The 27,982-nt window shown below is 44.1% G+C and overlaps 2 protein-coding genes across 6 annotated transcripts in view; one reads left to right on the top strand and one right to left on the bottom strand.

The window, feature by feature from the left end:
* Positions 1-283: 283 nt before the first annotated feature.
* On the top strand, positions 284-27,982 carry CDCA7L (cell division cycle associated 7 like). 4 transcript variants are annotated; one of them, XM_028751585.2, is made up of 10 exons: positions 284-519; positions 9,401-9,538; positions 14,126-14,245; positions 15,314-15,697; positions 16,809-16,883; positions 17,901-18,086; positions 19,223-19,354; positions 22,552-22,701; positions 22,902-23,038; positions 25,303-27,982. In XM_028751585.2, the coding sequence occupies exons 2-10, from the start codon at positions 9,401-9,403 to the stop codon at positions 25,331-25,333; spliced, it is 1,353 nt and encodes a 450-aa protein (XP_028607418.2). In that variant the 5' UTR covers positions 284-519; the 3' UTR covers positions 25,334-27,982. The 4 variants fall into 4 exon arrangements, with proteins under 4 accessions (XP_028607418.2, XP_028607417.2, XP_028607420.2 ...); XM_028751584.2 differs by lacking the exon at positions 284-519 and adding an exon at positions 644-799; XM_028751586.2 differs by lacking the exon at positions 284-519 and adding an exon at positions 688-712.
* The window catches only part of DNAH11 (dynein axonemal heavy chain 11), a 157,638-nt gene continuing 155,881 nt past the window's right edge, over positions 26,226-27,982 (bottom strand). The window contains exons 81-82 of one of the 2 annotated variants that reach the window (XM_077937002.1): positions 27,608-27,748; positions 26,226-26,696 (exon numbers count right to left, since the gene is read on the bottom strand). In XM_077937002.1, the coding sequence (XP_077793128.1) occupies positions 26,449-26,696; positions 27,608-27,748 (389 nt within the window). In that variant the 3' untranslated portion in view covers positions 26,226-26,448. Of the gene's footprint in view, positions 26,697-27,575; positions 27,749-27,982 lie in introns of those variants that run through there. The other variant, XM_077937001.1, reaches the window with a different exon arrangement.

Genomic DNA, 27,982 nt, shown 5'->3' with positions numbered 1-27,982 from the left:
TTTTGACTCCTATTACGACTTCGTGTTTATAAGATCTAACTATCCCAACAGGTCGTCTGCATCGCTCACAGCTGCGCAATAGCCCGGTTAATCCAAGATGCACATACTTCCCGTTGAGTCCTACATCTTTAAGCAGGGGAAAAGTTTCACCTGGCGAATGACCGCCTGCAACTGCAACTAGTAATGTTTGGAGCCAGGCCTAGGGGAAAAGGCGGCGACTCTCAGTTTGAACGGCTTCCACGCCCCCAAAAGGCGGGGAAAGATGTACTGTATTCCGGTAGGCGCCAATATTGGCCTCGGCTCACCCCCCCGTGAAGATTTGCAGGGCACTGGAACAACTGCCCCTGTATCTAGACCCGCGCGACTATTTTCTGCGGGGAAAGTTTCGAAAGAACCCGCGCCGCTCAGCCCCTTCGCATCTCCCGCCACCGGACTGTTCCATTCCGATCTCGGGGAGAGTCCTTGGTGCCCAGAGCGCACGGAGACCCCAACCACAAGCTCCTCTGCCCAGCAGACCTGGTAAGGAGCTGTTAAAACAGCGCCGAGGGCATAACTTCTTCCAAAGCGTAAGATGGAATAGAAAGGGAGAGGGGAAGACGGCAAAAAGCCCTACTCGTCTCCCCCTTGAACGACCAAGGGTCGTACAATCCGGCTCCCGACGTCTGCAGGCGGCTGGTTCGAGCTCTAGCAGCTTCTCGCAAGAAAGGGGCGCGTGAGCGAGCGCGGGCTTGTGGGCGCGGGCGCGCGGCGGGCTTGTGGGCGCGCGAGCAGGATGGCCCCGGAGACCCCGAGGAGCAAGGTGAGGCGGAAGCGCCCCGCGGGCGTTCGCAGAGCTTCGGGTTTTCGCGGCGCGCGCCGGGCGCAGGGAGTTTGGCGCCACTTTCTCAGACTCTCGCGCGCGCTCCTCACTGGCGAGCAGAATATATGGGGTTGCCCAGGGGGTGTGGTGGTCTCCTTTGGAGCCCCCTCTCGCCAAACATGGCCCCGACGCCTTGCTTGCAGCGCCAGGCCTTGCAGTCATGGACGTCTCCCAATAGAACTGCCTGGCTTTTCTCCACAGAGCAGCCACGTGCGTCCAGCGGGACGGACTTTTCTGCAAATGTGGAAATTGGGCGGGGGGCGAGAAAAGAGAGAATCTGCCCAACTCGCCCTAACAGCCTTTGGATTCATTGCTTAACTGCAGCTTTTCTCCTCCTTTTGCGTTATCTCTTGCTGTTAAACCCGGCAGGGTTGGGGGCAGTCGAGTGAAATACCTCGCTGCCTTTGTTTGCATCCTTCCCTAGTTTGTGTGCTTCTCTGTAGTTGCCCGGATTCGAGGAGTCCGGGAAATGGCTGGTGAAAATGGCCTTGCCGCGAAAGTTGCCCCCCCCGCCCCGTACAGGGTTGCCTGGTCACTTTTTTTTTACAGTAAGGATAGTCATGGAAGTGAAGGAATCTGAAAAAGGAGCGAAAGAAGGGGGCGTTTGGCAAATAAACTCTCTTGCATTGCGGCGAACTCAGATGTAAGCTGACTCATAAAACTTCCCAGTTAATAAAGAAACCTTACAAAGTTTTCCTTAAATGTTTCAGCGAGTGTTACTCCCGAAAAGTATTTCTCATCTATACAAAGATACTATTTCTGTTTTTAAGTAAATACAAAAGCTCCCTAGATTTATTTAAAACGTCGAAGCTTTTTAAAATAAGAGTGTTTCTTTCTAAAAAAAGAAAAGGAAAAAACCACACAGGTGGCAAGCACTATCTCAGAGGAGCCAGTCCACCTACTCAGGAGGAAATTCCTCTAATAGTACCTGTGGTGACACATGCACACCACATGTGTGAAGGGAGGTGTTCATGGTGAGTTCTGGGACCTTTCCCCCTGAAAAACAGCACTGAGTATGTTATATGGAAACCAAAATTTATTTAATTTGTTGATGGCCCTATATCCAAGTAGGCATGCATGGTTTTGGATCGCAAGCTCTTAGAGAAGTGTTTTGACAAGTGGGGAACCTGTGGCCTTCCAGAGACTTGCCAGACTACAACTTCTTGGCTTTCAGTGGTGTTGGAAGGCCAAAAACAGACTGCAGCTCCTATCAGCTCTGACAGCCTGTCCCTTTTTCCTTGTGTGTGTGTTTTAGACTGTAAGCCTATGAGTAGGAACTCTCTTGTTTTCATTGTATGTAAGCTGCCTTGGGAGCCTTTCACTGACTGAACAGCAAGGCACAAATACTCTAAATAAACAATAAACAGCATTTGGAGTACCAGAGCATCCCCACCCCTAGTGGAGAGCATTCACTTTTAATATAGCGGATAGATAAAATTTATCTGCACTGATTGCCATACTGCAATGTGTTCATGAACTACCCTGCAGTCCAAGTCTACCTTCAATGACTTGGTTTTCAAGAAGTATTTGGTATAAGTTACTCTGGAATTTTAAATGCAGAAGATCCTACTGTTAAGCATTGGTCAGACCTTCTACTGCCATTGCTTTAGATTTTATTTGCCGCTGCCCCCTCTTGGTTTGCTATATACCAGTAGGGTTTGTTTGTGCCTAGTGTGCTAATTTATACCAATGGAAACATTATTTCCATTATTATTGGTTATAACAATGTTTTATGTTTGACCTACTTTGAAAGCATTGCCCTCAGTAAATGATAGTCTGAAAACCGGGAGATCTGCAAGAGCTGCTACCAGTTAGTGTAACAGGTACCTGTGCTGGTGGATCAGTGGTCTGAGTCAGCATAATCCTGCATCCTATGCTCTGAGCTGGTTTAATGATACATCCGGGTCATCTCGTCTTTTTGGTTCATAGCATCCCCGCTTCCCCATTTGACCTGTGAAGCCCTGTTAGGGATGGTGAAACTGTGACACTCAAGAGATTTGTTGGACTGCAGCTCACATCATCCCTGACTATTGGCCATTGTGGCTACTCCCATGTGAACCTCCTTGCAGTTCAAAGTCAGCTGAGAAGCTTCAGGTGAAGGCCAGAATGTCCTTCATGAAAAACACAGCCTTCTCATGAAAGTCCCAGAGCTGTGGAAACGCCTTCCATGAGCTCCTGTTGCATATTCAAGAAGCTTGGTTTGGTTGCTGCTGCTTTTTGTTGATTGCTTTGTCTTTGTTGACTTTGGTTTTTTTATTTGAATTGGTTTTTATCTTTGTTTTATTATACTGTACAGGGCTTTTGCGATCTCTTCTTGCCATGAAGTTCTGTATAATTTTGGCATGTAAGTTAAGAGCTTGCTAGTAACTGACTGGTGGAGCTATTCTGAGCAGTCTCATGGTTGACATTGTGGGGGAAAGCCCCTTGGGTCATTCAGTGACTTGCTTTGTCCAACTAGCTGCACATTTTGAGGATAAAGTCACTTTACTCTGGAGTCACCTTCACTTAGCAGTTGTTGCAGTTCCAACGGAAGTATCCAGTGCCACAGTCTGATGTGTTGTGGGATGTGTTTCAGTTTATGAAGCCTAGTGATGTAGACAAGGTGCTTGTGGCAACACACCCAACCACATACCCTCTTGATTTACTAAATCTCACAGATTTAATCAGTAGGTCTAGGGAGTGATTAATTAGGTCCAGAGTTGTTAATGGTTCATTACGTTCTTGGATGATACGGATTATCTAGTCCCACTCTAATTTGGGTTCAGACCTCACTATGAGACTGAGCTGGTCTTGGTTACCCTGATACCCTCTACTGGGAGCAGGACAAGGGAATTTCAACTTTGCTCCTGCATCTTTACCTTTTTTGCAGTGTTAGAAACAGAGATATGAAAGCTAGGAGCTAAATGGCACCATAAACCTAGGTTACGGACGCAACAACGGAATATCTAGAGTACCATTTGGAGTACCAGAGCATCCCCACCCCTAGTGGAGAGCATTCACTTTTAATATAGCGGATAGATAAAATTTATCTGCACTGATTGCCATACTGCAATGTGTTCATGAACTACCCTGCAGTCCAAGTCTACCTTCAATGACTTGGTTTTCAAGAAGTATTTGGTATAAGTTACTCTGGAATTTTAAATGCAGAAGATCCTACTGTTAAGCATTGGTCAGACCTTCTACTGCCATTGCTTTAGATTTTATTTGCCGCTGCCCCCTCTTGGTTTGCTATATACCAGTAGGGTTTGTTTGTGCCTAGTGTGCTAATTTATACCAATGGAAACATTATTTCCATTATTATTGGTTATAACAATGTTTTATGTTTGACCTACATCAAGAATACAAAGCTGAAAATGAATGAATTACAGCTTAAATATTATGTTCATTTCCCCCATGGTCTAGTCCTTCCCCTGCCCACCCCCCTAATATTCTTAAGAGGGTCTCTTCTCCAGTCTTAAGAGAGTAGCTGGAAGTGGGGAGGCAGAAAAAGGTCCTGTCCTTTCCATCCACTCTGCAATTTTAATCTGAAATCTTGGGCGCAGTACTGCTCCCAGAGCTCAGAAGCTGCTCCTGAAATTCCTGGGAGTTTTGAACACTGCTTTCTTATATTGACCATGGAATCCTTCTGGACCAACTCCATTCAATGAGAATTGGGGCAACTGTGTTACAGTGGCTCTGGTCCCAGCTACCAAGTCTAGAAAGTAGTATGAGAAGAGTGATTTTCACTACCGTGGGAGTTATGCAGTAGGACGCTATTTTATCCCCAGTGATATTTAATGAGAAGCTTGACTTCCACTGAAAGATTTGCAATCTGTTGGAAACAGTTGTTTGGCTGTTTGAGGCAAGGTTCAATCAGCCTAATCTGCTTTAACAATCCCTAGTTTTCTCTTGACTAGCTGGGGAGGGGGGGGTTGGGATGTGTTTTGGTGCTGTGCATTGGAGATGCTTTGAGCACCTTTGGGTGTTCCCCAGCTGCCAGAAGGAACCACAGGTTCAGACCACCCTAGCTAAGAATGCAAGTAGCTTGTGGGTCTCAGCCTACCAGTTGTAGGCCTGTGGTGTAGACAAACTGCTAATTTCACAAAATTCTCACCATGTCAGTAGATCCACCCACTTCAAAACATTCACTTTCCTTCAAGGTTGATGTTTCTTTTTTAACAGAGTAGAAGCTTTTAAGATGAATCAGTTAGTTATTGTGTCAAGGCTGCATAGTGGTTACATGCAAAATTACTTATAAACATTTTAAAGTAAAAAGTTGTGAGTTCTTGGTGGCAGGAAACCAGCCTGTTTGATGCACTGCCACAGTTGTTCTGTGCAAAACTCATTGATTGACAAGGTCTATCTTGTATCAATCTTGTATGTTATACAGCTCTCATTTAAATTAAGGCATTGGGGCTCCTGAATGTTTTTAATAAGGCTATTGAAAATCAATATGGAGGGAAGAGGGCTTGGAATGCAAAAGGCTGTTTTCAAGCCTCTGCAGTGTTACTTTATTCAGAGTCCCTCCATACCAATACACAGAGATCAAAAAAGGGACTTTACTCGAAAAGGGTTCCCCCCCTCTTCGTTAATAATCTGTAATTACACCCCCGTAATGACTCCTCTGGTACAGATGCAGAAGAAGAAATTAGTTAGGCATACGATAATCGCAGCAGCGGCTAGCTCAGCTGTACAATAGTTCAGGAACTAATGCACTTGCTCCTGGAAGCCAGTTATTCATAGCAACTAGACTCCACAGCTCCTCATATGCATTTTGCATTACGGCACTAAAATGTTCAGTATTATCGCGCTTCATTTTTAACTCCTCTTTCCCAGTCGCACTGAGAACTTTGTTGACTTGTTTCGTTTTGGGGAAAGCTGTTGCTGGTCCCGGGTTCATTCCCTGGCACCTCCAGGTAGGGATGGCAAAGACTCGTTGTCTGAAATCCGACCTGAAGTGTGGCCATGGAGCGGGAGGAGGTGGCCAAGCAGGCCTGGCAGAGCCCATGCAGCAGCACCGCAGGAACTGCACATCAAGGATGCAGTCCTGTTGGCTGTAGGGGTCTGTTTCACCAGCGTGTTTCCTACAGGGAATGTGTTGGTGAAGCAGAACCCAGCAGGACTGGACTTTCCTCCTCTCTGTAGTGCAGTTAAGAGGACAGGAAAAGGAGCAGCAGTGCTTCCTTTCCGTGCTCCCCTCCTGATTTAACAGGTCTTTAAAAACTAATTAAAAGTCCCACCCCCCAAAAAATATCAGGGCCTTAAATGAGTCAAGTGCTTCCATGGTTCAGGTCAGGGGCCGTGCCCAGCCCCCAAACTTACAAATTACACTATCCATCTATAAATCTCAGCATGTTTTGTTTTCCAAACTTATTGGGCAACAGTTCATAGTCTGTTATTTTCATAGATTAAACCCCCTAAGCATTGTTGCAGAATTGAAAGCCAAATATGTACCCCTGGGTGCATACATTCCCTTTGAAAAGCTTCTGATTAATCCAGATCAAAAAGTTTAATAAGCAGAATATATCAAATGTTATCATACTAAGGATAAGCAGTTATTCCCACCTTTTAAAAAGAAGTGGGAGGAAGATTTACTGATTGGTAAATGGCATATGTAACTGGAAGAACAGACTTGGTTATTCAACACAGTACTATCATTTTTAATAAGTGTATTTTGGAAATTATACAGGAAATGTAATTACCAAGAAGTTTCAAAACAATTCTTTTGTACACAATCTGGGCAGAAGTGGAAAACTGGCATACACTTAGTTACTTGACTTCTAATATGTATAAGGCTATGCCTTGGTCCTCACTGGAAAAAATAAAAACCACCCATATGAGAATGGATGAGGAAAATAAGGGGAAAACAGCCTTGTTATATAAGTTAGTGTCTCAAATGAGAGCAGGGAGAAACAATGAAGAAAAGAAATATGGGAATGTGAGCACAATTTGTAAGTTTATGGAAAGTGAAAATTAAAAATTACATACTCTGTAATCATTTTCCAGTGCTGAAAAACATGTTATAAAAATAAGATATAAAAATGTGTATGAGTGTGGAGGAAAAATGTACAGTGTATATACTGGAGTTAGATTTTCTAATTCTTGCTTTTTCATCATCATCACTATCATTGTGAACTTCATATTAAAAGCAAACCAGTCAGCCTCACTTAGACAGTGCCTGCCTGTTTTACATATTTTCTCAGGTAGTCAATAGAGTTTGAGGAATATTCTAGTGATACTTCATCGTAGGTATTTGCATATACAGTGGTACCTCAGGTTACATACGCTTCAGGTTACAGACTCTGCTAACCCAGAAATAGTACCTCGGGTTAAGAACTTTGTTTCAGGGTGAGAACAGAAATTGTGCTCCGGCGGCGCAGCGGCAGAGGGAGGCCCCATTAGCTAAAGTGGTACCTCAGATTAAGAACAGTTTCAGGTTAAGAACGGACCTCCAGAACGAATTAAGTTCTTAACCCGAGGTACCACTGTATAGTGGCAGTGCATACCAAATACATTTCTAAAGTTTTAGCATTGTAATGTTGATTTCTTCAGTTCAATTCATAGGTCCCCCCACCCTCCAACCCTTAGGGTGCTCTTTTAAACATTTGAAGAATATCCTCCTTTCTGGGTAGCGAACTGGCTTGCTGTTTTAGAGCTGCACTTGAAACATCACAAAGTTAAGAGGCTGGTTGTTGTAGCCAACTAAGTTCTACTCAGAATAGAGACACTGGAAATAATAAGCATAAGTGAATCCTGACCTTTGGTTTCACTGGGTCTGCTTGGAGTAAGATTAGCATTGGACACAACCCTGTGTTCTTGAGGTACCGTATTTTTCGCACCATAGGACGCACTTTTTCCCTCCTAAAAAGCAAGGGAAAATGTGTGTGCGTCCTATGGAGCGAATGCAGGCTTTCGCTGAAGCCTGGAGAGTGAGAGGGGTCGGTGCGCACCGACCCCTCTCGCTCTCCAGGCTTCAGGAAGCTATCCGCTAGCCGTGGGAGACCCAGCTCTCCCACCGCTAGCGGAGCGCAGCATTAATCCCAAAGCTTGGGGCGTGCGGAGCGCAGCGCGCCCCAAGCTTCTGGGTGCAAGCAGGGTCTCCGCTAGCCCTGGGAGAGCCCCGCGACGTCGCGCGGCTCTCCCAGGGCTAGCGGACCGCTGCGCTAATCCCGAAGCTTGGGGCGTGCGAGCTCAGCGCGCCCCAAGCTTCTGGGCGCCGGCAAGGTCTCCGCTAGGCTAGCGGAGACCTTGCCGGCGCCCAGAAGCTTGGGGCGCGCTGAGCTCCGCACGCCCCAAGGTTCGGGATTAGCGCTCTGCTAGCCATAGCAGCCTGCTTCCTGGAGCGTCGGGCGCCCTGAAAGCAGAGCTCCAGGCGCTTTGGGAACACATCCGCAGCGTGGGGAGGCTTGCAGGAGTTCCCCACAGGGCTCCCCACGCTGCGGATAGCAGCCTGCTGCCTGGCGGGTGGGGCGCCCTGAAGCAGAGCGCCCCTCGCGCCAGGCAGACATCCGCAGAGTGGGGAGCCTTGCAGGAGTTCCCCACAGGGCTCCCCACGCTGCGGATAGCAGCCTGCTGCCTGGCGGGTGGGGCGCCCTGAAGCAGAGCGCCCCGCGCGCCAGGCAGACATCAGCCAGCCCCACAAGCTCGGGGGACAGCAGGGAGGCGCAGCGCCACTATCCCGCTGTTCCTCGACCTGGTTCGGTTTCCCTGACCTGCTTTTGGGGGGGAAATAAAGGGAAAAATTTTTTCCTTTATTTCCCCCCCAAAAAACTAGGTGCGTCCTATGGTCCGGTGCGTCCAATCGTGCGAAAAATACGGTATTACAAACTCCTGTGTCTTGAACTGTCCTGTTAGGCAAAATCTGAGATAGTTTGTAAAAGTTTATAAGACTGGAACTGTGTATCAACAGTGAAAACTAATATATAATTTAAAAACAATTAAATGACAAGGGAATCTGCAATCCCTTACTATCCCTCCACTGTAGGAGGCCAGGAAGAAATCACTTCTCTTTCCATCTCTTAAAATTGAAGCTGGGACCCCAACCGTCCATCCAGCACAGTGCTGGGAGGGGGCAGAGGCTTGCTTTGGTTCACTACCTGACAGATGCTCAGAGTTGTGGTGTTCCTCGGGTGCAGAAGAAAGCTCAGGGTTGAAAGGGAGAAGTGGAGGGACATCCGTTTGCTCTTTGCTCAGAAGGTCTCTCAGACACAGAGGGAAGCGGCATAGCTCGAGCTTTGAGCTGCAATGGGGAGTTGGATGGCCTCTCTCTGCCTGTAGGGCCAGGTTTGGGTTCCTATCTCTTGACAGAGCCAGGGTTCCATCCTGCTGTGACAAGGGTGGGTGAGCACCTGGTCCTTACTCCTGAGCAAGTGTCAAGTGATTTGCAACCTAAACCAGCCTTCCTAGCATCCTCTGTGTTTTGACCTGTGTAGTTTCATGTGTTCTATGTATGTTTAATTGAACTGAGTGGTGAGTTAATAACATGCCATTCTTGTGAAAGATGCTACTAATAACTACTATAGCTAACTTTATCTTCCATTTCTCTTTACAAACTGAAAACAGATGCTCAAATTGGCTGATATATTTAATACCCCAAGTGATGATGAAGATTTTATTGGGTTTGGAGCAGATGTTCCCATGGAAACACTGTCACTGGAAGACAGCTGTGAGAGTTTTGATTCACTAGAGTCAAGAAAAAAGGTAGGGAAATCTTGTAAATTTCCTATAAATCTGAAACATTATATTTAACCACGGTGAAAACTAAAATAGATTATCCTTCTTCTGAAATTGTTTTCTAAAAATGCTTTTGGAATGTAGTGCTTTTGACTTTTTGCATAGACTATCTATTGAAGATTAAACACCCTTAAGTGCATTCTTTAGCACTCTCCTGTTGAAATAAATGAGGCAGAAAAGCACTGAAAAACTTGTTGGTTGCAGAGGTAGGACTTAAATTCAAGTCTCCTAAATCTAAATCTCTTTAATACATTGACTTCACCGTGTTTCAGATAGTAAGGGCTTGATTATGTCTCCCATCTTAAACTTGCTTGATTCTGATTACAGCAAGGCTTAGGACATGACTGTAGCCTAAATAGATGCATACCACTGCCCTTTAGCAGTTTATGATTAATTTTCAACTTGGTGGAGAAGATAATCTACCCAGATATTTGCTTGAATGTGATTTAGTAATAGTTGCTGCTTTGATCTCTGAGGTCAGTTTAACAAATTGCAGTAGAAATGATAAAAGCAAAGAATGCCTTGAGTAACCTTAGGTTTAATGTGTAGATTTATTAAGAGGTAGTCTTTGGCCACCTCATGAGAAGAGAAGACTCCCTGGAAAAGACCTTGATGTTGGAAAAGATTGAGGGCACAAGGAGAAGGGGATGACAGAGGACAAGATGGCTGGACAGTGTTCTCAAAGCTACCAACATGAGTTTGACCAAACTGTGGGAGGCAGTGGAAGATAGGAGTGCCTGGTGTGCTCTGGTCCATGGGGTCATGAAGAGTCGGACACGACTAAACAACAACAACAGTCTTATATAGAGGTTGTTAGACCATGTATTAATTGGTGGCTAGACGACATTTTCAAGATGATGCAGTGGTATACCACTGGATGTCAGAAATAGTTTTGGTCACAGCAACCAGCACGCAAGCAGGAAAATTGGGTTCAGGACTACATCTAAACTTGAGTGATTCTTTGGGGAGAGGGTCAGGAAGTCAAGAACACGCTGGTAACCCACTCCAATTTGAGCATGATCACCTCAACAATTTGATGGAGTTTATTGGCTCTCATACAGCCTGCTACTGACTCCTGGCACCTATTCAAGGAGCTACTGCTTTAGTGGAATCTGAGGGAAAGGACAGATAATTGGTGTCCACAACATACTAATGACGCCCAAGCTTCAAATCTCACATGGCCTTTTCCAGCGGCTTCATGTAGAGGACAAACAGCATGGGGTAAAAGATGGAAGTTTTCAATACCCTGCAGGTTAATTTCCATAGGACAGAGCCTTGGTGTGAGACAACTTTTGGATCCTATCTAACAGGTATGGGCAGAGCCACTGAAAGGGCATTGTCTCCTATTCCAAAACTTGCCAGATGATGCAGAAAATACCGTACTGATGGTTAACTTTGGCCTTTCAGTGGCATTCAGTACTAACAGTTGCACACTAAAATGTGGGCTTAGGCAGGGCAAGAGTGGATGCAGGCAACTACTGACATGACATCTTAATGTCTGAAGGTTCTGCTGAAGGTACTAGAACAATTCTTTTATCTGTTTAGAAAAGAATGCTGTGATTCCAGCACAGGTTTCTCAAGAACTATTTATGCTAAACTAATCTTAGGATTAGACAGCATCTTAAAAAGTAGAGACATCACCTTGCCAACAAAGTTCCGTATAGTAAAAGCTATGGTTTTCCCAGTAGTGATGTATGGAAGTGAGAGCTGGACCATAAAGAAGGCTGATCGCCGAAGAATTGATGCTTTTGAATTATGGTGCTGGAGGAGACTCTTGAGAGTCCCGTGGACTGCAAGAAGAACAAACCTATCCATTTTTAAGGAAATCAGCCCTGAGTGCTCACTCGAAGGACGGATCATGAAGCTGAGGCTCCAATACTTTGGCCACCTCATGAGAAGAGAAGACTCCCTGGAAAAGACCCTGATGTTGGGAAAGATGGAGGGCACAAGGAGAAGGGGACGACAGAGGACGAGATGGTTGGATAGTGTTCTCGAAGCTACCAGCATGAGTTTGACCAAACTGCGGGAGGCAGTGGAAGACAGAAGTGCCTGGTGTGCTCTGGTCCATGGGGTTACAAAGAGTCGGACACGACTAAACAACAACAAAATCTTAGGATTCTTTTTTAATAGTTACTAATTTGGTAGATCAGTGAGCTGCTGTAGATGTAATATATCTTGATTTCAGCAAGACTGTCGTCAAGGTCCCCCACAATATTCTCATTGAAAAGCTGGTAAAATGTGTTCTTGACAGTGTTGCTGATAGGTGGAATTGTAGCCTATATCAAAAGAGTGCTCATCAATGGGTCCTCATATTTCTAAGAGAAGTGAGAAGTAGGATACTGCAGGGTTTTTCAACATCTTTGATATAAATGACTTGGACCCAGGAATAGAGACAAAGCTAATGACACTTGCAGATGACACCATACTGGAGGACTCTGCTTCACTAGGAATATTTCTGCAGCTGCAGATTTTCTGCATTGACACGGGGTTGAACTGAATTATCTGTGAGGTCCCTTCCAGGAGATATGTACATCCCGCTCCAAGAACCATGTCAACATTCCTGTTTCAATCTGTTTCAACTATAAATACAATTTCTCATTTAAAGTAACTTTCCTTTTGTGTGTACGCTCCCCCCCCCACTCTGAAGCAGCTGCACCGCAGCTATCAGCATAAGAAGTAATTTTACAAAGAGAACCCCTCCAATTATCATAGGAGATGATTTTCGAGTTTAAAGGAACAGTATATAAACGATTCTTTCTCTTGTGTTCCCCTCAAAGTTTTTCTCTTAATCTATTGTAACTGTTTTTCACTTACATTATCTCAATATAAAGAAGTGTATAATTAAATACAGGGAAGTGAGGGCAGCATTGTAAAAGGGAATAAAGATACTTAGTGAAGTGCAGTTGTATGAAAGGTCATTTAGTCTTGCATGGCAGGAGGAAGCCGCAAAGAAAAACAAGGGAACTGCTCTCATAATGCAGAGTTGTGACTCTCCATAGATTGACATTTTCTGCATATGCGTGTGAGTCTCCCATCCCTCGCCCTACACTAGCCTTAGAATGAAAGCCTTAGAAAGGTAGAAAGATTGACAGGTGCTTTGAAATATTTTCTTTTACAAACCTCTCCACCTGATTTCATAAAGTTCATTGTGACTCTTCTATGTGCATAATAAAACAAAATTAAACTTGCAAGAAAAAAAACACCTCTATAACTTTTTGATACTAGAGCAATCATGGGAAGTTATTTACTTACACCGCATGAGTATGGGATGGTGGGCACAGGGAGGGAGGGGCAGATCCACACCATACATTTAAAACAGTTCCAACAAACGTGTAAAGCACATGACTTCCCCCAAAGAAGCCTGGGATCTGTAGTTTCCACCCTTACAAAGCTGGTTCTCAGCACCCTACGGTCCTCAGGATTCTTCAGGGGGAGTCACAAGCTTTAATATGTGCTGCATATGTTTTAAAAGTTGTGTGGATCTGGCCAGAGAGAGACAGACATTCAGACTGTGTTAACATATTGGCTTGACTCCTAAGGTACCTTAAGAAAGTCATGGAAGGAAACTACCTGGTCCTTTCCTGCCGTTCTGAGAAAGTTCTGGATGGGCACAAGGTGGGATGGCACATGAGGGGCTGAAGGGGGAGGAGCAATTGCCCCAAGTAAGTCTTGGGTCCCTTTCTTCCCCCTTTCTCCCTTCTCCCACACCTTCCCCACATGTCAGTTTGATAACCTTATGCTGCATTAACCGTTTTCATGTCTCAGCTGATTTAATTTTTTTTATTCGCGGGTGGCGCTGTGGGTTAAACCACAGAGCCTAGGACTTGCCAATCAGAAGGTTGGCAGTTCAAATCCCTGTGATGGGGTGAGCTCCCATTGCTCGGTCCCTGCTCCTGCCAACCTAGCAGTTCGTAAGCACGTCAAAGTGCAAGTAGATAAATAGGTACCGCTCCGGCGGGAAGGTAAGCGGTGTTTCCGTGTGCTGCTCTGGTTCTCCAGAAGCGGCTTTGTCATGCTGGCCACATGACCTGGAAGCTGTACGCCGGCTCCCTCGGCCAATAAAGCGAGATGAGCGCCACAACCCCAGAGTCTGCCATGACTGGACCTAATGGTCAGGGGTCCCTTTACCTTAAGCCTATTGTTCCCCCCCCCCCTCCACACACATGGGGGTGGCAATGTTCAGGAAGCCATCTTTATAATGGCTACGGAGCTGAGGAAGGGATGGGAAGTTTTCCTTCCTTCAGCTTTCTAAAGTTATCTTAGTATTCAAGCCAATGAGTAGACATTTTAAAGACACATCAGTGGAAGGAGAAAGTTGCATTTTCCAAAGGGAGGGGAGCAGGAAGGAGTTGCTCACCTGAATTATCTTGGTTGCTTTATCCAGGGTTGCATTTACCCTCCCATCTCCTTCAGCAGGGTTGTGTTCTTTCCTGGCTCACATCATCTATGCAGTAAACTGTTAAGCAGTCTACTCTGATTTTGATAGGATCTTTTGGCTGTTTTCCTTTTTGCTTCATTGTTCAGTGAACAATGTGTTTTGTGCTTGTGTTGCAGGACATTCATTGTCAGCCCAAGTACCTGACTGAGAAACTGAGAGAGATTTTCAGAGAAGACATTGAGTCAGAAAATGAAGCGTTTGAAGGATTTGAAGTAAATGGAGAGGATGATATGGAGGTACAGGCCACATTTTTCATAGTATTTATCTTCATATACCTTGGTCTCTCCTGTGGATTTGCCTCTTGTTTTAATAAATATTGTGGTTTAGGACTGTGACTTGCACTGAGGTTCAGGACTGAGAAGGCTGCAAAAAATTGATTGAAACTTACAGCCTACTAAACAAGATTTTCTCATACCCCTTCTCACATTGACCTTTGCAGTGTGGGTACTGCTGCAATTTATCTCCTTTCTGTACCATAAAGGTAACATCAGAACTGGTAACCAATGCTGCAGCTCCTTCCAATGTCACTGTTGGCTTACTGTCCAGAGGAGGAGGTTTCTCCCAAGACCACTGTCTGGGTCTTCTGACATTCCTTTTGTCATGTGAAACTGAGTTGTTATTGTGCAGTGAAGGGACAATAAGATTTAAATCCCAATTTGAACTCTCCAAGATCTTAGGTATACAACTTCTACTTGCTACCTGATCATTGAACATGGGCCCTTCTGCATGCAAACCATATACTCTGCTACTGAGCTGTGATCCTCAACCTGGAATTATTTATTGCAAAACAGTGTTGCGCATAGCTACTCAGAAGTAATGTTCTTTGTGTTCAGTGAGATTTACTTCCAGGCAAATGTGTATAGGATTACAGCCTAAATTAATTGCAAGCTTAGTTCTGCCCCCACAACTAATTTCTGTACATTAAGTGTAATGCATTATTTGTTGAAGGATTTTAGATAAAGTATGGTGCCTGTGAAGTCAGTAGTGTTTCTGCAGTTAATTCACTGGCTATTCTAGAGCCTCATTTTGGTCTATAATTGAGCACCGTCGTGATTTATATCATTCTTGGCCTTGTTTTGTTTCAGCACATACAAGGAGTGATGTGTCCCTATGCTCAAGGCTGTCTTGATTTACATGAAGTTTGTCCATTTAAATTAAAAGTTAGATTACTTTTAAAAACATGCATTTTCAGTAAGGCCTGTGTAGAAATAATGAAAATGGTGTTTTTCATTCATTAGTGGAACTGGAAATCATTGTGTGATAGATGCAATTTTATTATAGGTTGTTTCATGCATTGTTTTCAGGCAGTGGAATCAGATCCAGAAAATGATCCATTATCCTTGATGGCGGCAGAACCAGAAGAAGAAGTGGAGATGGAGGAAGGTAGAGCAAATGCTTCCTCCAGGAGAAGTAGCTTTGGCCTTCGTGTGGCATTGCAGTTCCCTACCAAGAAATCTGCTGAGAAGAGGGCACCTAAAAGACGTTCTTCTAAGTTCTGCTTGATGGACAGTAAACACCCTGGCTCTCTTACACAAATAAAAAATAATAAAACTTGGAAAGTGGCAGATCAGGACGCATCTTCAGGGTCAGAGGAAGATTCTAAAGAGGAAGATTCTAAAGAGGCATCAAATGAAAGCTCTAGTGCTCTGCTCAAAAGAGCCATGAATATAAAAGAAAATAAAGCCATGGTAAGAACTGGGATGCAGGTGACATTGTTGTACACAAACTGTAAAAATATATTTCAACAGTCTTAGTTTGCACTAATAACGAAGAAGACAGAAGGAAATTGCAGGCTGCTACGGACATGGCAATTCTAGACCCAAAAGTACATGTATGTTTAAAAATTTAATTTGCCTTACCTTACTTTATCAGTGCGCAACACAAAATACATAGCCCGTTATAGTCAAACTGAAAAAGCTTTCTGGAACAAAAATGTGGGCAGGCTGCTCACAATATAAGCACCAACACTATGAATGCCTAGCCCTATGCATGCTCATGTCAGGCCTCTTTAAAAGAAGGCACAGAGTACCTTGAATTGAATCTGAAAGCAACTGTTAGTAGCAGCATTTGGTCATGCCACTGAACCAGGGATAGGGAACTGGCATTCCTTCGAAATTTGATGAATAAAGGGTCACAGATTTCCCATCCCTCTGCTAAAGCATGGCTGAGCATTATGAGAATGAGCCTTAAGTTTCTGGGCTCTCCAACTCTTTGCAGGTACTAACACCAGAAGATCAGAATTTTCTATTTGTTTTAGATTAAGCACAGTTTGCAATGTCAGCCAAATTCTAAACTCTGGCTACTCTAAGCCAGAGGTTAGTGAAAACAAGCTGGCTTCATAAACTATGATTTGAAGTTGCTTGTTTCTGCTTACCACAGTTAGTCCATGTTTGGATGTCAACAAGCTAAGTTAATCTAAAACAGAAGAACTTTTTTTGGGGTGCATATTCTGTGGCATACAGCTTTATTCAAAGGAAGCACCACATTACAGTATCTTCTCCTTTCAAGTTAATGACAAAACCCATCCACACTGGATTAATACGTGGAGTCATTGCAATTTTGAAAATGTGCACTTTAATTTTGGTATTTTGAAAACACACTTTGAAACTGAACCGCTATAAACAGATTTACTTTCTTAAGATGTAGCATTACAGGACTTATAATTTCACATCAAAGAAACCATAATAATTTACACAAAGAAACGGAAAAACAAGAAAAAAATGAAAATTGCAAAGGACAATGCATATATTAAATATTTATCTATACAGAAGAAATTCAGTGTCATTTTTCTCATTTCAGCTTGCTCACTTATTAGCGGAACTGAATTCTATACCTGACTTATTTCCAGTGAAAACCCCTACCTCAACTCCTTCGGTAAGTATCAGTAAATACTTTTGGGAAACCTGCAATGCACTGCTAAGATTGGCTGTGTGGCTTTCTTTCTGTATTTTCCAATAGGTGCTACCCCCACCCCCCAGTGATACCGTGCTGTGTAAGAACTGCTTCTTAGGAGACATTCTGGACTTAAATTTTCAGGCCAACATTAAAAACAAATATCATGTCTGTTATGAAGTTTGTGCATACAGAAATACCAGCTTTTCCCTGCCCTTCATATACATATGACTAGGAAATTATTGGGCTCTCACTAGTGTATTTTGTGACTTTTCCCTTCCAGTTACTATACAATTGCATTCTTTCATAACCAGCTTTATGTTATATGCATTTATTCTGTTTAGGAGATTCAGAAAGAATAAATGTGTTTATAACCCCCCTGCAAATTAACTGAAGGGTACGAAGAGCAACTTCGTACAGTTTTGTGCACCTCCTTTTTACACTACAAAAATTGCTACTGTAGCATTAACAGCCATAAGAAAAGGGCCAAGTTAGACATAATGATGAACATTGTGAACGGATCTCCATCTCAGACTTTTATAAAAAGCAACCATGGAGCAGTGGGATTAGCCCTCCCCCTCCTAGGACATTATCCTTTAGAATATATCTACTTATCAATTGGGGAAAAAACATGCAAATGCTGTTAGGCATTGCATGTGTTTCCAGTTGGGGCAAATAGCAGCTTTGAAAAAGGAGAGCATGGCTGAAATGTTCAGTGGAGAAAGGGGTTAATCCCTTCCCCCAGGATCCCAGATCAGGATGGAGGAGTGCAGCTGCTATTTGTAGAAGTGTAAAATACATTTGCGCTATCAATTGTAGTTTGGCCCAAATAAGTTCATTTTATATGTGGAGATTGGCACTGTGGTATAAAACAAGACCCTCAAAAGGGTGAATTTGGAAAGGTTAAAGAAGTTGCATCTATTCATTAACACAGCTACATTGTACAAAATTAAAACAGACCTATGGTGACTCATTATAAAACGCTGTGGTTTTTTCTAGAAACAGAAGAAAACGCCAAGGAGAATGTTTTCAGAAGGCCAGATAGAGCGTCGAACAAACCCAACCAGAAATGCTCGTCCCCCAGAGAAATTTGCCTTGGAAAACTTCACTGCTTCTGCAGTCAGATTTGCAGAGCAGCTTAACAGTTTCAGACAACAAAAGCTCTTAAAGAAAAGACTAAAAGGGGTACATACCGGACTAGTTCAATTTTTAGTTTGTGTTGCTTTTAGAAACCACCTCACCTAACCCCAGAGTATTTTTGGTAACAAGGACTGGGACACTAAGGGCAAAGTGATCCGAAAACAAGCTAGTACAGTGGTGCCTCGCAAGACGAAAAGAATCCGTTCCGCGATTCTCTTCGTCTAGCGGTTTTTTCGTCTTGCGAAGCAACCCCAATAGCGGATTAGCGCTATTAGCGGTTTAGCGGCTATTAAAGGATTAGCGGCTAAGCTGCTAAAAGGCTATTAGCGGCTTAGAAAAAGGGGGGAAAGCGGGGGGGGGGGAATGGCAAGACTCGCAAGACATTTTCATCTTGCGAAGCAAGCCCATAGGGAAATTTGTTTTGCGAAGCACTTCCAAAATAGAAAACCCTTTTGTCTAGCGGGTTTTCTGTCTTGCGAGGCATTCGTCTTGCGGGGCACCACTGTATTTTATTACAGCCAAATAGAATAGGCTGTGGTGTGTGCTTGGTAGCAATTTGTGTTTGGTGACTATGAAAGTATCTCTGGTTTGTAAATAGGTCTCAAAAGGTTGGTGATTGGATTAGTTCTTTTTTGGGGGGATTAGTTCATTTGTTTTTATTATAAGCTATAGAAAATAATGGATGCTGTAAATGAAAAACCAGTATTATACATTATAGTAGATCAAATAGAATATTTTTATTCCTATATGTAGTATGTATTGTATTTTAAAGAAATGCAATATGAATCCTAAAATACTGCTCATGAGGGGAGGGGGATATTCTACATTTTCGTAGCACAGTTTGGAATGGAATATATGTAATGTGCACAGGATAGGAAAGAAATGAGACTCCTTTCTAGAGTGATAAGGTTAGGAAGTGAGCACAAAGAGTATAGGGAGGTTGTTTTTATTTTTATTTCAGTTGCGTTCTAAGCAGACAATTTGAGGAGGAAAGGAAAAAGAAGCACACTGAGTTGCAGGGGAAACACCTGCATGAATAATGAGAGGGATTGCTCTCTCATATATATATATATATATATATATATATATATATATATATATATATATGGGGTTTTTATTGTTCTTAAAATAGTGGAGCATAAAGTCTGGTTTAGAGACACTGATGTGAGTTTCTTTCATAGAACAATTTGGGGACACCTAAAAGACGAAGATCATCAAAATACTGTTCAAACCGAACAGTTGAAGATATTACAGACGAAGAGTTAGAAAACATTGCAATAACAGTTAAAGATAAAATCTACGATAAAGTCCTGGTAGGTGCATCTCTCCTTCTTGGGTTTGATGAAACTAACTTTTTGAGCACATGTAATGCTTGAGATTAAGCTATTTTGACTTCTTTAGTTTCTTTACATGGTGTTAGAATTTATGTAGTAATCAAATTGCCACAGCACTGTTTGTATTGATTTAGATGTGTCCTTTCCTGCTGACTGCATGTAGAAGACACCCAGTAAACAGTGGGAGACTGTAAACCCACTTTTAGGAGGGTCATGTAGCATCAGACCAATGGCACCAGGCATCTCCTGAGCTTCTACCCTCATTTATTTTTTGCCAAAAGAATTTCTTAGCCTCCAGGCTTGGGGTGGAGGCTGCCATGTGGAAGGATGTTCTAGGAAGTGTTGAATGATTATGAGAGAGCTTATTGCATAAATGGCTGGAGCTGCAAGGTATCTTCCCTCCCATTAGTCCTCCAAATGTTAGCTGCACTCTCATCATGTTTTTGTGTGTGGACACTATGACAAAGTGCGGCAGAACAGACAGGGCAGGACATGCTTCTGCTAACCATCAATGGGCTTGACCACCCAGTCAGGGTATTAATAGAAAAACAATTGTCTTTCTATTAGCCTTTTTAAAGTTTTTATTTTTAATTTCAAGTAATAAAACATGCCCATACAGGGAAACAAATTAGTTGTTTCAAAGTAAAGAAAGAAAAATAGTAGCTGATGGTGTAGTTTTAGGCGTTTCTAGAAAGGCAATCGAATGCTGACATATATGTATAGCTTTTCGATTGGTTATGCACCAAACATCAAAATAATTGTGTTTATGTAGTATGTTGCAGAGGGATGTTTTCAAAGAAGGCAGTTTGTGTGGGTTTTGAAACATTCTGCTTTTATCAAAAATAATCATTAAGTACAAGATGTAAGCTACCACCTATTCCCGCTTTACCTTGTTTAAATGAATGCAGTAATGTAAAAGTTTCATCCAGAAATTGTTCTTGTCAGGTATTGCAAACATAAATAGAGCATAATGTTGAACAGGAATAATCAAACAGACCTTTGAGGAAGATAAATCTTACATTAGGGTCACTTAGTATGTCTTTTAACTAAAAATCAAGTTTGAGAGAAACCCAGATTGCTGACCTCCCTGCATTTTGGAAGCGCCTTGTGAGGCGTACCATTCCAACTCTGCTTTGGAGAAAGGATTTTGTATCAGTGTTTTTGTTGTTGTGTGTCTTGTTAAAAAATAAGGTCAGGGTTATCTTGCTCTAAAGCAGACCATACCCTTTTAACTGGCTTACCCAGGCCATTTACATTACATTACTGCAATTAAGTATGGCACTGTCAGAGGTGTAGCAAGGTCAGTGCAGATTTTTTTTTGTCACCCCCCTCACATTGGGGTACTCAGGGTAGGCTTGGGAGTCGCGGGTGCGTGGTGCGCCGAATGTCACCCCCCTCAGCGATGACACCTGGGGCGGCCCGCACCCCCCTTCCTACGCCTCTGGGCACTGTAAGGTTAATTTAAAATTATGCAGCCTGTACCAGACAATATATCTACAGTGGTGCCCCGCAAGACGGAAAACCCGCTAGACAAAAGGGTTTTCCATTTTGGAGGCGCTTCGCAAAACGAATTTCCCTATGGGCTTCCTTCGCAAGACGAAAGCCCGTAGGGAAATCTCCGGGGAAGCGCAGCGCGTCTTCCCCTCTGTCCTCGGACCTCCTCCGAAGGCTGGCGGCGGGGCGGAGAGACCTCCTCCCGCCACCAGCCTTCGGAAGACCTCCTCCTGCCGCCAGCCTTCGGATGGCTGTCCTGAAGACTTGCGGTGGGAGGAGGGTTTTCCTTCCCACCGCCAACATTCAGAATGCTGTTCTGAATGTTGGCGGTGGGGAGGAAAAACCCTCCTCCCACCGCAAGCCCCGGGAACAGAGGAGAAGCGCTGCGCGCCTTCCCCTCTGTTCCCGTACCTGTCCTGAAGGCTTGCGGTGGGGAGAAAAGCCCTTCTCCGCACCGCCAGCCTGGCAAGCGGTCTCCATAGGAATGTATTAATTGATTTTCAATGCATTCCTATGGGAAACCGTGCTTCGCAAGACGAAAAACTCGCAAGAAGAAAAAACTTGCGGAACGAATTAATTTCGTCTTGCGAGGCACCACTGTATTATGCATCATAGTAATTTCAGTGTTATCATATTCCATCAGCACAAAATAAATACCATGGTACCGCCGGTTGCGAACTGATCCGTTCTGGAGGTCCAGCTGTATCCCAAAGTTTTCACAACTGGAGAGACCACTTCTGTGCATGCCGCGAAACACTTCCGGGTTTGCTGCTTTTGGAACCCGAAGTTTACGTTACCTGAGGTTCCACTGTATGCTTTGAATTCCCCAAAGGGAGTAACTTCAACATTCAAACTCCTTCCCAACAGAATAATTCCTGCATATGTTGGCTGAGAGTATAATAGCCTGTCTTTTCCTTCATGAGCCAAAAGCTCATGAGCTAGGGTGCAATTGGAGGATGTAAACATTAACCACCTCCCCACAGAAGCAGAAACTGTTTTACATTATGTTGCTAACAAAATAAGAGAATAATAGGCCAATTCTTGTCTTGTTTTCGTTATAGAGCTCATAGCTCTTGGGAAGACTTAGTTGGTAATTTCAGTGGCACCACAGACAGAGAAGTCATCTTTGTGCTGGTGGTTTATTCCCTTTTCCCCATTTGTTGACTGTCCTTTTCTGAATTCTGTCTCCTCCCCTTCTCTCAGTTGTTTGATTGCAGTCCCAGTTGATTAAATAATTTTGTAGCTTCCGGTTGTGCGGAGACCGCTTTAGTTACTCCTTCGTAAGTTTTTAGGCGTTTGAATGGGTAACTCCACCAGTACTTTATGCCTGTTTCACAGAGTGCTGTGTTGTAAATTTTCAGTTCACATCTGCAATTTCAGCATTCCCGGGCAGAGATGTCTACCATTGAATTTTCTATTATGATTTTTTGCAGTGTCCTTAGCTTTTGATATAAGTCAGACTTTAATTTATGAAGGAGCTAAAGCGAACAATGATGTTTCTCAGGGGCTTAGCATTTTTTTGTTTGGGATGGAGTGTGTATCCTCTTGATGTGTGGGCAGGGGTTGGGGAACCTAGTTGCACTAGCAGTAATATTGTGAAATTCTGTAGAAGCATCAAGAAGTCTACTGTGTTGATTTCCAAACACTGTTCTTTTATATAATTCTCTTACTGATCATGCTAGGGAAGCACGTGCCATCAGTGTCGACAGAAGACTATCGATACCAAGACAGTTTGTCGTAACGAAGGCTGTGGGGGTGTGAGGGGACAGTTCTGCGGACCATGCCTACGTAATCGCTATGGAGAAGATGTGAAAGCAGCACTTCTAGACCCAGTAGGTATCTGAACTGTTCAGGTTGAGGGATATCAATGTATTGTCAAGCTACTTAAATTATGGGAGCTCTCGTAGATGCATTGCTAGCATACGAGTCTTAAAAAACATGATATCCTTGTGTCTCTACCTCCCTTCCTGTTTCTGTGCTAAGCCAGAGCACCTATATTTGTTGACTAAATTAATGCCCCTTTCTCTCTAAGGACTGGTTCTGCCCTCCGTGCCGTGGGATCTGTAACTGCAGCTACTGTCGCAAACGTGATGGTCGTTGTGCCACAGGAATGCTCATTCACTTGGCAAAGTTTTACGGTCATGATAATGTAAAAGAATATCTTGAAAGGTAGGAAGCTATTGGAATTTTATATCAGTGGTACGCATCCAGATTTTGTTTGGATTTACACAGGTGATAAAAGCTACACAGGGTTAAGGTTAGGGATAAAAGTAAGAAACTGAAACACAGAAGTACACGAGGAACCACTGAACTTTGGTGTTTTGAGAACATGGCAGGTAACAAAGAACTTCCCAGTCAGTAACTGAACTATATGTGTTTCATAGTCTGTTCATTACATCCCAAACAGAACTTATCCACCCCACATGATGAGATGTGATCGCTTGATGTGTAGAGACACTCTCATCTCAAAGCATGAGTTCTGCTTTGGAAGTACACATAAGCATGAGTTGCTTGTGGATTTTCCATAAATTCTGAAATTAGCCTACTTATCTGAATGTCTACTTGTGTTTGTACCTAATACAGTGGTGCCCCGCAAGACGAACGCCTCGCAAGACGGAAAACCCGGTAGACGAAAGGGTTTTCCGTTTTGGAGGCGCTTCGCAAAACGAATTTCCCTATGGGCTTCCTTCGCAAGATGAAAGCCCATAGGGAAATCTCCGGGACAGCGGGGAAGCGCAGCGCGTCTTCCCCACTGTCCTCGGACCTCCTCCGAAGCCTGGCGGCGGGGCGGGGACACCTCCTCCCGCCGCCCGGCTTCGGAAGGATGCTCCGAAGCCGGACGGGGGGGTGGAGAGACCTCCTCCCGTCGCCCGGCTTCGGAAGGCTGTCCTGAAGACTTGGGGTGGGAGAAGGGTTTTCCTTCCCACCGCCAACATTCAGAATGCTGTTCTGAATGTTGGCGGTGGGGAGGAAAAACCCTCCTCCCACGCAAGCCCCGGGAACAGAGGAAAAGCGCTGCGCGCCTTCCCCTCTGTTCCCGTACCTGTCCTGAAGGCTTCCGGTGGGGAGAAAAGTCCTTCTCCGCACCGCCAGCCTGGCAAGCGGTTTCCATAGGAACGCATTAATTGATTTTCAATGCATTCCTATGGGAAACCGTGCATCGCAAGACGAAAAACTCGCAAGAAGAAAAAACTTGCGGAACGAATTAATTTCGTCTTGCGAGGCACCACTGTACTAGATAACTCATCTTGATTAGAGGTACTGTATTTTTCGCTCTATAGGATGCACCTTGTTTTAGAGTGGGAGAAGAAGAAGAAAAAATTCTCCCCCTCAGCGAAGTGGCAGCCCCTTCTAAAACAAGGTGCGTTCAACGAAGCCTCAGGAGCGCGGTGGGAGTTCCCGCTGGGCTCTGGAGGCTTCGGATTCCTTTCGACCTGCTTTTTGGGGCTGGTGGGGGGAAGTGCTGCTTCCCCGCCAGCAAGACTCTCCCGGCTTCAGCGAAAGGAACCCGAAGCCTGCGGAGCGCAGCAGGAACTCGCGCTGCGCTCTGAAGGCTTCAAGCGGCTATCCCTGAGGGGTCAGTGCGCACCGACCCCTCTCGCTCTCCAGGCCTTAGGGATAGCCGCCTGAAGCCTTTGGAGCCCAGCGCGAGTTCCCGCTGCGCTCCAAAGGCTTGGGGGTTAGCTGAGCAAAGACTCTGCAGGGCAGTGGGGTAAAGGCACCCCGCTGCCCTGCAGAGGCTTGAAAGGCTGTCCCCGAAGCCAGAACAGAGAGACGGAGCGCTACGCAGCGTCTTGCTGTTCTAGCTTGGGGATGCCGGGGCTTTATGGGGAAACCCCGGGCTTCCCCCTTCAGCCCCAACACTGATTTGATTCAAAAAATTTTTTTACTTGTTTTCCTCCTCTAAAAACTAGGTGCGTCCTATAGAGCGAAAAATACGGTAGCTTGTTATTTTGGGGCAGAAAATGGATGAAATCTGCAGACAAGTTGCCCTTCTGAGGGAATGAATCCAACCAAATTTTAGAAGGATGGCTGAAGTGCTTTGCTGCCGCCTTGGCCACGGGTGGGCGGCCAGCCTCTTCCTCCTGGGAGAAAGGGGGAGCCAGCTGCCCCAAGGTAGTTGAGGCACAGGTGGGCGGCTTCATTAAACTGCTCCACTGAGGGGCATGCACATCAGCAGAGCAGTTTCACAAAGCCCCCGGTAGCTGAAAGTGGGGGGACTTGATCAGCCGAGAAGCGGACTTTTGAAGGAAGGCTGCTTCTCAGCTCATCAAGTCCGAGTGGGGCCTTTGTTAAAGTGTTCCACTGAGCTGCATGCCCTTCAGTGGTATGGTGGCAGAGGGACGCGGGAGCGGTGACTGCTTAATCTACGATATGTCACCATCACACTCTGCCCCTCATAAAACAGTCCCATTCTCCTTTTTCTTTTTCAGCTTGCAAAAGCAACTTGCTGAAGATGACTGAAAATACCGGATTGCAAACCTTCTCAACTTTTCTTTCCTTTTTGTACTTAATCAGAGTTTTACTACAATGATGTTTATAAAATATAGGACAGAAGTCATTACTTTTAAAAACAGATATTGTACATATGACAAAGATTTCTCAGGAAAGTACCTGCTAAAGGAATCTGTGTTGTACATTATTTGTCACAGTATGCTGCAAAAAACTTTGGAGACTAAAACAGCTTCTATTCATTTCTATGGAGGTTTTTTTGCTGCTTAGACTCCAGCTGCCAATGGTTTAATATTCTACATAGCTGCAGTCCATTGCTTTTAGAAAAGGGATGAAGCACCTGTATTCCCTCAGTTGTTGGACTACAACTGTCCTTATCGCTGACAATTGAGTCAGGAGTCCAACAACGCAGCAGGGCGACAAGTATTTTAGAAACAGTGCTAGAGAGAGAATTCCTAGCATCCTACTGTTTATTATTTCAACTGCAACAAATCTCTTTGGCATATTAAACTAAACCTACCCCAAAATATTAATTCCCATATAAGTAGGTGTTACTTCAAAAGCTTTTGAACTCCTGGGGGCCACCGTTCCAAGTTAGTCTGCACCCATACGCCCTGGCCAGGATATGTATATCCTGCTACACACGTATATCCTGCTACACGCATATCTTTCTACACAGTCACGTGCATGCAGGTTGCAAGAACTGCAAAAGGAGATCGAATGTGGTGCAGACAGGCAGTACATTGGCTGTTGCAGCAAACTGATTGTGGCAATAAGATGACCACTTTATACACTGGAGTATTTAACCTAAGGTTTATTTTAATATATTTTTATATTGATGTTAAAATGATCAGGACAGCACATTTCTTGAGATACACATCCTTTAAAGAATTTTTTTTGGGGGGTGTACCTCTGCCTACAAACAATGTTTCAGGTGTAAGTTGCACACACTGTTAAATTACTCATCTGCTTTTGAGATGTCTAGTTGTAGGTGCATTTTTAGGTTCTGCATATTAGAGAGCTTTGATATCAAGCAGTGTGTCACTATCCCTAGGGCTGCGTGTGAGAACGCCAAGCAGCAATACATAATATACCATAGCAAAGGCTGGGCTAGAATTTTGTACCTGCTAAACTGCCAGAAGCAAGGCTACTCCAGCAAGCACCCACTTGGCTGGCTTTTCTTTGCTTTTGAGGTTAAAAGTCCAGACATATGTAGGCCCTCTAATTTTCGTCTTGTAAACTGGGCATTTATAAATGTTTTTCGTTTCTTGCCTGTCTGCTGGGATGGCTCTTACAAAGATGACTGGCATCACTGGAGTCAATTCCTTTAGTCGGGCTTCGGCTATGACTCCAGCTTGAATGTCCCATCTAGCTCCTGTAACCAGAGAAACACAGTTTTTTACTTAAATTTTAAAAAGAGTAGTTTAAGAGAATACCATTGAATGTATCTCTGGGAGTTATATCACTAGTATAGTAAACACAGCCATAGCATAATGCCAGGCATGTGCTGACTCACAGATTTTTGGAATACTATAGAGAATATTGGGAGTGTTTATATCTTCAAGTAAGGACCTATAGAATTGCGTGGAAGGTATCTCAGCTAATATAAAATGCTGCATAATAGTAGTGAATTTAACAATAAAACAGTAGTATGTAATTTTGTTCTGTAAGGATAGCCAGTGTGGTGCCTCCAGATGTTAGTGCAGTGGCGTAGCGTGGGGGGTGCAGGGGGGCCCGGCCGCACCGGGCGCAACATCTGGGGTTAGGGCAAATCCACAGGTTAGGGGGCGCAAATCCACGGGTTAGGGGGCACAAATCCACGGGTTAGGGGGCGCAAATTACTTGCCTTGCCCCGGGTGCTGACAACCCACGCTACGCCACTGTGTTAGTGGACTACAGTTTCTATCATTCATGACCATTCTGGGTCATTAATTGCCAGAGGGCACAATAGTGGCTACCTCTGGTATTCTGTTGAGACAGTGGGTCAAGCTATTGAGTGTGGCTTTTTCAGAGAAGATTGCTAGCACCTCATTTCATGTAAGCTTTCGAAATTGGAACAGCAGAAAAGAATATAAACTTGATTTCTCACTCTTTTGTACCATTTGGGCTGCACAGCACCCTTGAAGGAAAAAAGACAAGTGTTTAGACCTCCAACAGCTTCTGGATTGCAACATTGGTACTTGTTGTATACTTTCATTTTCTGTGTCTGACACATTTCATGAGTGGGTGCCTAAATCTACATTTCATTTTTGAGTCAATAATGTTTACAGACTCTAGTAAACTTACCTTCCATAAAAAGGCCAAATATATATGCCCCTTCCCTTGGTGGATGACCATAGTCCTCTCTACTTTTTTTGGTAACATCCGTAGTCAGACACATCTTATCCAGAGACCAGTTGTTCTTCCGTGCCATGCTTTGCATAATGGCTTTCAAGGGGAAAAAAGGGTTAGGTGGATGTATCATTTTATGGCTAAAAACTATGACTGTGGGTGGTGTGGGGTAATCTTAAACATAGCAAAGAACATATAATTAACCTAACTCTGCTGCAAGAATAAATCTACATTTTCTTAAAAATTTGGGCCTATGGTTTTTTTGTGTCACAGATTTTTGCAGAAGCAATGTATTCCCACTGAAATAAAATGATCCTAGATGCACAGTCA

The sequence above is a fragment of the Podarcis muralis genome, chromosome 12 (assembly GCF_964188315.1).
Source record: "Podarcis muralis chromosome 12, rPodMur119.hap1.1, whole genome shotgun sequence".
In the NCBI taxonomy this organism is placed as follows: Eukaryota; Metazoa; Chordata; class Lepidosauria; order Squamata; family Lacertidae; genus Podarcis; species Podarcis muralis.
This window is presented reverse-complemented; position numbering and strand designations above follow the sequence as displayed.